This window comes from Olea europaea, chromosome 21 (assembly GCF_002742605.1).
Source record: "Olea europaea var. sylvestris chromosome 21, O_europaea_v1, whole genome shotgun sequence".
Classification (NCBI taxonomy): domain Eukaryota; kingdom Viridiplantae; phylum Streptophyta; class Magnoliopsida; order Lamiales; family Oleaceae; genus Olea; species Olea europaea.
Window position 1 is genome coordinate 6,317,683 of NC_036257.1, and position 9,548 is coordinate 6,327,230.

The 9,548-nt window shown below is 33.1% G+C and overlaps 1 protein-coding gene across 1 annotated transcript; it reads left to right on the plus strand.

The window, feature by feature from the left end:
* The first annotated feature begins 2,642 nt into the window (after nt 1-2,642).
* Nucleotides 2,643-6,146, plus strand: LOC111370477 (beta-glucosidase 24-like). Its single transcript, XM_022992194.1, has 12 exons — nt 2,643-2,866; nt 2,968-3,037; nt 3,134-3,192; nt 3,477-3,552; nt 3,681-3,758; nt 4,027-4,114; nt 4,303-4,558; nt 4,664-4,779; nt 5,090-5,301; nt 5,377-5,514; nt 5,598-5,706; nt 5,788-6,146. Exons 1-12 carry the CDS (start codon nt 2,705-2,707, stop codon nt 5,996-5,998), a joined length of 1,575 nt encoding a protein of 524 aa, XP_022847962.1. The 5' UTR covers nt 2,643-2,704; the 3' UTR covers nt 5,999-6,146.
* The last annotated feature ends 3,402 nt before the right edge of the window (nt 6,147-9,548 follow it).

Below are 9,548 nucleotides of genomic sequence, written 5' to 3' on the forward strand. Positions count from 1 at the left end.
CTTGTCCCGACTTGGGGACAGGGTTGAAGACAGGAGCGCCACATGGCGCCCCCTATTGGAGGGGCGCTTGCCAGGGGCAGGCGCCCTTATCCCCAAGCCAGGATAGGTAGCATGTTTAATTTTTTTCCCTCTAATTTTTAGGTCAAACGAATGGCTGAATTGAAGGTACCATCATTTTATCATTATGCTAAGACTATTTTAAATGTTTGTAATTATAGGTGACACAAATGAAATATTTAGGTAAAATTTGCAAAACTAATTCATGAAATTAGTGTTACGCCCTAACCTAATCACATAAGGACTCTCTCCCTATAAGTAGCTATAAACAGGGAAAAGAATATGCACGCAATTCCTACTTGTTTGTCTCTCCCACACTTATTTTTGTATACTATCTTGTACTGACGATTAATTTGATTGTTGGTAGCCAACCCCTTTTTGAGAACAATGATCTTGATGCTTAATGGGAGAGACAGACAAGTAGGAATTTGGATAGAGTTTAAATTGACATGTACGAAAGTGGATAAAACTTTCGAGTGCAAGATTCTTGTATCAAGAGTTGAAAATTTCACCAACGGGGTCAAGTTCAAAAGTCCGGAATTTGTCGGCGATTAAAATTTTTTCATATAGTAATCTCCTTTTGTTTAGTCAATCTTCTTTGTTTGCAAAATAGATTAGTATGTTATGTTCATGAATAAAGCTTTTTGTACATTTCATGAATAACATTGTGTGAAAATTCGAAATTTTTTGGCGGGAAAATGTGTTGAATTCAAGAAAGGTCCAATCATGTGTTGACACATGACATAATGTCAACAATGATATCAAATAAAATGTACAAATAACATGATTGTTTACTCATTGCTTAAAGTCATGTTGCACTTACAAAAATTCTCTAGGAAGTTACTGCTTTTTCCTCGAAATTTCTACATCAACCTAGATTACTAGAAAATCTAAGTCATACAAATAAATTTATGAATTTTAATTATATAATAATAATAATAATAATAATAATAATAATAATAATATTATTATTATTATTATTATTATTATTATTATTATTATATAATTAAAATTCATAAATTTATTTGTATGACTTAGATTTTCTAGTAATCTAGGTTGATGTAGAAATTTCGAGGAAAAAGCAGTAACTTCCTAGAGAATTTTTGTAAGTGCAACATGACTTTAACCAATGAGTAAACAATTATGCTACTTGTACATTTTATTCGACATCATTGTTGATATTATGTCACGTGTCGGCACTTGATTGTACATTTTTTGAATTCAAACACATTTTCCCGCCAAAATATTTTTGAATTTGCACACAATGTCATCCATGAAATGTACAAAAAGCTTTATTCATGAACATAACATACTAATCTATTTTGCAAACAAAGAAGATTGACTAAACAAAAGGAGATTACTATATGAAAAAATTTTAATCGCCGACAAATTCCGGACTTTTGAACTTGACCCCGTTGGTGAAATTTTCAACTCTTGATACAAGAATCTTGCACTCGAAAGTTTTATCCACTTTCGTACATGTCAATTTAAACTCTATCCAAATTCCTACTTGTCTGTCTCTCCCATTAAGCATCAAGATCATTGTTCTCAAAAAGGGGTTGGCTACCAACAATCAAATTAATCGTCAGTACAAGATAGTATACAAAAATAAGTGTGGGAGAGACAAACAAGTAGGAATTGCGTGCATATTCTTTTCCCTGTTTATAGCTACTTATAGGGAGAGAGTCCTTATGTGATTAGGTTAGGGCGTAACACTAATTTCATGAATTAGTTTTGCAAATTTTACCTAAATATTTCATTTGTGTCACCTATAATTACAAACATTTAAAATAGTCTTAGCATAATGATAAAATGATGGTACCTTCAATTCAGCCATTCGTTTGACCTAAAAATTAGAGGGAAAAAAATTAAACATGCTACCTATCCTGGCTTGGGGATAAGGGCGCCTGCCCCTGGCAAGCGCCCCTCCAATAGGGGGCGCCATGTGGCGCTCCTGTCTTCAACCCTGTCCCCAAGTCGGGACAAGAAATTTTATTCGGAAAAAGGGGGGAAGATTATTTTGACTAATTAAAATAAGGATATTTACGTAACGTTACATTTCGACATAAATATACCCACCCCCATATTTTTTTCTCTTTTATTTGATGTTATGATTATTTTTGTGGAGGAAATTAAAAGTGATGAAAATACTCTTCTTTTTAATTGGTCAAAAAAATTCTTTTTTTTTTTTTTTTTTTTAGGTCAACTAAAAGTTGAATTGACGATTTCCATCACTTTGTCATTGTGCTGAGACAATTTTAAAGGCTTGGAACTATTTATGGCATAAGTGAAGAGTTCAGGTAAAACTCTTTAAAAAAAATAAAATATTTGAAATCGCAGCTGTAATTGTCCTAGTAAATAGCAACTTGTATAATAGTATTCTTGCTTTCCTTCTCCTTTGACCTCAAACGTAAACTAATTGAAAAAAAAATGGAAACCATCAATTTGGCATCTGATTCTAAGAGGAAAACTGCTCTTCACTTTTTAACTTATAATTGCAAATTCAATGTAATTTAATCATGAGTGCATGAAACTTTTGCTTTTAGCTTAAAGAATTCATAATAACCCTATTCTTGGAAACTATCCCTGCCTATAAAACCAAGCGCGATCTAAAGAAACTTGGCAGGGAATCTGTTCACGTTCACGCATGGCAATTCCACTCCATTTCCTCCCAGCTCTGCTATTAGTTCTTGCCCAATCCATCACTTCTTTTACAGAAGAAACCAAGTGTGGCTGCAATAATGAACTGATCAACCGAAGAGGTTTCCCTGAGGGATTTGTCTTTGGTGCAGCCTCTTCTGCTTACCAGGTGAGTGATTGTGTGTGTTGTGTGTGAAATTCAATCCATTAGAAGTTATATCAATTCTGAATGCTAGCGTGATTCAGTATTTCAATTCTGAATCATTTCAGTGTGAAGGTGCATATAATGAACATGGAAAAGGCCTGAGCATGTGGGATAATTTCACACATATGTACCCAGGTTGTCTTCCTCCCTTCTTTCACCACCCTGACTATCTACCAAGCATACTCACGCCCACGCATATAGCTTAGTTTGGTGAATTTGCTTAAATTGCAGAAAAGATAATAGATCGCGGTAATGGAGACGTAGCAATTGACTCTTATAATCGCTACAAGGTATTTTATCACATATTTTTTTGAATAAAGCTGTTTGTACAGATGAATTGTACATGACGGTTTATAGATGTTGAGATGGCAGCACCTTATTGGATATTTTAACTTTGTTTTTTTGTTCAAACTCCGATGAAATGTTGTTATTAGACATTCTGTAAATCCATCTGGCTAATTTGTTTGCACATGTAGCATTGTTGAACTTTTTTTTAAATAATTATTTGACTTTTTTACAATTTGCACGCTACCCAAGTTGTTAATTTTCAGTATTTTTTAACTTCTTTATAAAGGAAGATGTGCAAATTGCAAAAGATATGGGTATTGATGCCTACAGGATTTCTGTATCATGGCCTAGAATATTTCCAGGTAATATTTTCTTGCCAACTCTTTGACAATTAGTACAGAAACTTACTTAGAATGTATCAGAATTCGATTTTTTTTTTCCTCTCTTTTTTTTGGTGTATTTTTTGACCAAATATTCAAATGGTCTTTAGGTGGAACTATAAGAAAAGGACTGAACCAGGACGGAATTGACTATTACAACAACCTCATTAACGAGCTTCTAGCCAATGGTATGATAGCTTAAAGATTTTCGTCCATTTCCCCCTGACCATATAGGCACATATATGGCATCTTCGATAGGTTGGATTGGACGATACTAAGCAATATTGAAAAGGGGAAAAAAATAGCTAAAATATTATTCACTATACTCAGTCTGATCGAGTTCTGCGTACCAAATATGCACGTATGGTACTCTGGGATAGGACACCAATACGAACAAATATCTAACATGTATATCTTCTCTAATCTTGTCGAGTGATGAATTTAATATGCACGCAGGTATAGAGCCTTATGTGACCCTTTTCCATTTTGATATTCCACAAGCTTTGCAAGATGCATATGGCGGGTTTCTAAGTTATCAAATTGTGTAAGCAATCGAAAGGGACCAATCAGTTGTGTTATCTGTTTTCTATTAGTCAATCAATCAATCAATCAACGAACAGATTTCAAATTGTGGGATCGGTGTACCTCCTTATTTCAGATAAAATTTGAAATACTTACTCAGCATTTGGGGTTTTATCGACTGTTGAAACTGTAGTGAGACATGGTTTACAGGGAAGATTTTCGAGACTTCGCAGACTTCTTGTTTAGCCAATTTGGCGACCGGGTGAAGTATTGGATCACAATAAATGAGCCTTGGACCTTCAGTCGATACGGTTATGCAATTGGTAAGTTTTCCCCTGCTCGATGTTCAGATTGGCAAAGACTTGGCTGCACAGGTGGTGATTCTGGCAGAGAACCATATGCTGTGGCACATAATCAGCTTCTTGCTCATGCTGCTATTGTTAACCTGTACAGAAAAAAGTACCAGGTACTATTTTCAATTTTTGTTAACTTACAAGATTTGTCAAGTTTCTAATGTAGAAAAATATGTGTGTTGAATATGACTCATATATCTAGTTACTGAGTTATGCAGAAATTTCAAAAAGGAAAGATTGGAATAGCACTAGTCTCGTATTGGTTCGAGCCTTACAACGAAAAAGATGAAAATCGGACGGCTAAAGATCGAGCCCTTGATTTCATGCTGGGATGGTAAGTAGATTTTTAAACTTTAAGTGGTACTTCAATAAGAATAATGCTTCTTGTACATAATGAAGTTACATAATTATTTACTTACTTTTTTTATTTGATTGAAAAAATTCTGACCTAATCATATCTCACCATATCATATATATGTAAATCATTATATACATATGGCACGACTGCTTCAAAAATCAATCTCTGAATTGAGCAACCATTTCTTTCACCGTACTCTCCCGTGGGCTCATAGTTTAAACAAGATGATACTCAAACTTGTATCTTCCATCCTAACAATATTCCTCCTCTTGCCATATAAATTCAGGTTTATGGAACCATTGACATCTGGTAAATACCCAGAAAGCATGAGAGTTCGTGTTGGAAACCGATTACCTGAATTCACCAAAGAGGAAGCGGACATGGTGAAGGGATCATTCGACTTCTTAGGAGTCAACTACTATGGTGCACTTTATGCATCCAATAAACCAAACTCTTCTAGTTTCAGCTATGAAACGGATTCTGAATTGGACGCCTCTGGTAAGTCCATAACTTCTTTGGCATCATCTAAATCTGTAAAATCATGTTAATATGATACACATTCATTTTTGGCAGGGAAGCGAAATCAGAAGCCAATTGGTGAACAAGGAAGAAATTCGAGTGTTATATACATATATCCAAAGGGATTGAGGCAACTTCTGATGCATATAAAAGAAATATACAATGATCCATTGATTTACATTACTGAGAATGGTAGAACACAAGATTCTACATGATCATCAGTATTATTTTTATATATTGAAAGGTAATTTCATTTTTCCAAAAATTAATCTCAGGGATCGACGAGGATAGAGATGACAGTTTAGTAATATCAGAAGCAATAAAAGATGGCACGAGGAAAGAATATATCCATGACCATCTTTGTTGTCTAAGGGAATCAATGCTGTAAGTTCTCTTCTTTGCACTTTCTTTAACTGGGATTCTCAACTTCAGAGAGAATATCTTGTGGTTGCTCTAAAATGGCAGGAAAGATGGTGTTAATGTGAAGGGCTATTTCGTATGGTCATTGATGGATAATTTCGAATGGACATCAGGTTACTCAGTTCGACTTGGACTTAATTATGTGGATTTCAAAGATAAATTGTTGAAAAGATACCCTAAACACTCTGCTCTATGGTTCAAAAGTATTCTTGAGAAGAAGATTCAGGAGCCTCATTCAAAGATTTCTGATCATTAAACTCGAAGAGTTTCTGTCATTAATGATCTTATTCGTATCTTTAAATAGAACTATGAACAATCAGATTCATGAAATTATATTTATGTGTGGTTCTATGTATTTCTGTAACGCTACGTACTTATTTCTTTTGATTATCATGTTTATCTGATTTAGTCGCATTTATATTACAGCTATTGTCGAATTTTTATAATTATCGTACTAGTGACTAACTAGAATAATCCATCTCGACTCGCACAGATGACATCCCAATGACCACACCCTCACATGGGATGCGTGGGTCCTGTGAGAATAAAATAATCCCGACCCCTCTTGTGTGTGTGTGGTAATCCCCGCAGTCATCCACTCGGGTTGTGTAACACGGTTGGACTAGCTGTGTTGTTGCACTAGAATATACTTTGAGCGCCTTAGACGTGCCTATTAAAATAAATATATTATGCCCCTATTTTGTATTGAGTTAAATTAGATTTTAATTTAACTCAAAATCAAACAATCAATTTTAACAACTTCTGTTATGGGTCGTATAACTTTTTAACCATACATTTCAACAACTTTTATCAAAATCTATTAAAAATCTAATTTTAATATCCACCAAGTAGGCGCTATATATAAATTGCCTAAACTATACAGTATAAAATAACTTCATTTTATTTTATGATTGTTATTAGTAGTATTTCTTTCCCTCTAAGTAAATATTGTTTAACTTAATTAAAATATAAACACCAATTTAGTTATTAATTAGCCTATGTTGTCCAATGGCCTTAATGTATTCCAAGAAAAGACCATAGTTGAAATTTGAAAACTTTCTTTATAAACAAAAATCCTTCACATCCTACTCGTAGTCGAAAAGGAATTATCCACCTTAATTGCAGTACTATTATGCCTCTCTTTGTGATTTTCGACATATTATAATTCTCATTTTTATAGGCCAGCACTTTGTGATTTATTTTCTATTTCATAAGATAATGTGTTCGTGTATTTTTAATTTAATTTTTATGAATAAAATGTATGATTTAGATACCCACATACGTGAATGTATATATGTTTTCCTTTCCTCTTCGAGTCAGTCCATCGGTTTATATTCTAGTTGGAGATTCGATCTATCGAGTTTACTATGCATAGGTAGAACCAGCATAAGAACCACCCGGATGCAAGAGTCGGATTCATTCGTAGAGCTATTTACTCGATTGTAGACATTTCGGGAACACTTCGGAGGAGTTTTCTTCTCTTTCAAACTTCCCAAAACGAAAGCCTTTTAACCATATTTGGAATTTCCTCTATATCTATAGGGTTTTGGCTTACATATGGCAGATGGTCCGGTGCCTTTTCATATAGGGGATGCCCTAGAATATAAAATGGGGATGCCCATTACTCGTCACTCCACCACTTGTGAACTTTTTTGGCTTCAATTGCGTTCGTGTTCGTGTCGGGTGTGTCCCGCAGATATATGTGTTTTCATGTCTTCACATAATAAATAATTCATTGCCTGCACTTTTTGATTTGCATCGCTTGAATTAATTTCTTAACTTTCATCTTGAGACTATTATCCACGAAGGAAGATAGTAATAAAAATATTTATATACTGCCTTGTCTATCATTGAAATACAATTTATATATGTAGGCACCTTATTATCTTTTAATTGTTGGTAACAGTAAATAAAATAAAATGATGCAAAAGATAAAAATAAAATAAAATAAAAAACAGTCCTTTCGAAATTCTTTTGCCCTTTATATTAGTTTGTTTGTCTTAAAGTATCTCCAAAAAACTCTTTAAACAGAGATGCTCTTTATTTTAAAAAATCAATCTTTAAAATCATGCTTCAAAAAAATCTTTAAATTAATATTTTAACTTAGAGAATGGGTTTGACTTTCCAAAGCATTCAAAGTGTTTCAATTTTCAATGTTGTAAAATAATAAAGTAATCTAAAAAAAAAATCCATTTAAAATAAAAGATAGAGAAAATTAATAAATATTTCTGGGGAATAGCAAAATTATAAAGTGTTAAATATAAAGTGCTTGTTGAAAAGATGGTATCTTTTTTGTAAATACTCAACAAGAATGATTATTTGCAAAAGCTCTTTTTTTATTAAACTCTTAAGATTAGCCAAACAGATCCAAGCCAATTGGATTGCTATCTTGTCCACTAGGGTTGGGCAAATCTCCTGAACCGAACCCGACGGTTCTTGTCAAATTAAATACCCGAACGGGTATTTGAATTGAGAACCGACGGGTATTGTTCGGTTCTCGATTCTAGACCAAGAACCGAAGAATCAAATAAAAACCGAATTTTTCTAATTTTTTTTTATATTGAGTAAATCAAATTATTTTAATTTTAATTTTTTCTAAACAAATTAACAAATTAATGATTTCTAAATCCAAATTTTTGGCCCAATAATTTGTTTCATTTCTAATTTTTTAATTTTTGGCCCAATTACCCATTTTATTGTTTCATTTCTTAGCCAATCAAAATCAAATCCACTAAATAACCCTAAACACAAACACTAAAGTGCATAACGTTGTCTCGACTTTCGCACTCACTCTCACAGTCTCGCTAATATTCCAAAACCTATACAATCATTGGCCGACACTATGACCTCCGATCGAAGCTGTGACCTTCGCCAACCGAAACTTTAATCGTAGCAATCATTTGAACAAGGTAGTTTACTAGTCTCTGAAATTTCAAAACCATTAAATATATCATTAGTTGTATTTATATAATATTGTTATAAATGTTAAAAAATTTAATTATAGTACAGAACCGAATGGAACTGAACCCAAATGGTTCCATAATTATATTTGGACCCGACAATTCCATTTACTAGATACCTGAAAAGTTCGGTTCGATTCGGTTCGATTCGATTCGGTTCTAAAGAGAACCGAACCGACCCGCGCCCACCCCTATTGTCTACTAACAAAAATAAAAGTAAAAATCTATCACACAGGCAGGCACTTTGTACGGGTTCTCTAAATGTTTGATTTCAATAATTAATTAGATGTTTTAAATTATTTTCAAAATCAATTTTAATGAAATAGGACTTTTGACACGTTGACATCTTCGATGGCCCTGGCGACATCTTCACTTGCCATTTTAAAAGTAAATTGCTAAACATTTCAAGTAAACCTCCCCTAATTTTCATACGTATATCATTTGGTTAAATGTATAAACATATTACTTAAATTGTATTTGCATGAACATGATATTTGGTCATTACTTTTTATGTCAAATATTTCTCATGATACATTTATACATGTCAATGATTTGAGAACATTATTTGCTTACTAAGCGTTAGTTCATTGTGCGTTATCCTTATTCTTTCAGATGATGAAGGCTATATGATTTGAAATGACTTGTGGTGAAACGAAGTCAGTACTAACATATTCTAATATTGAATACGTATTAATGTTAACATTTAAATTAATTATCTTATACTCTTATTACGCACAATTTATTTTCATAAATAAAGTCTTCAATATTTATTACATCAAAGAAAAATCTAATCGTCTTTCTGCATTTATGATTTCAAGAAAAAATTAAATGATATTTGGGAGTGTT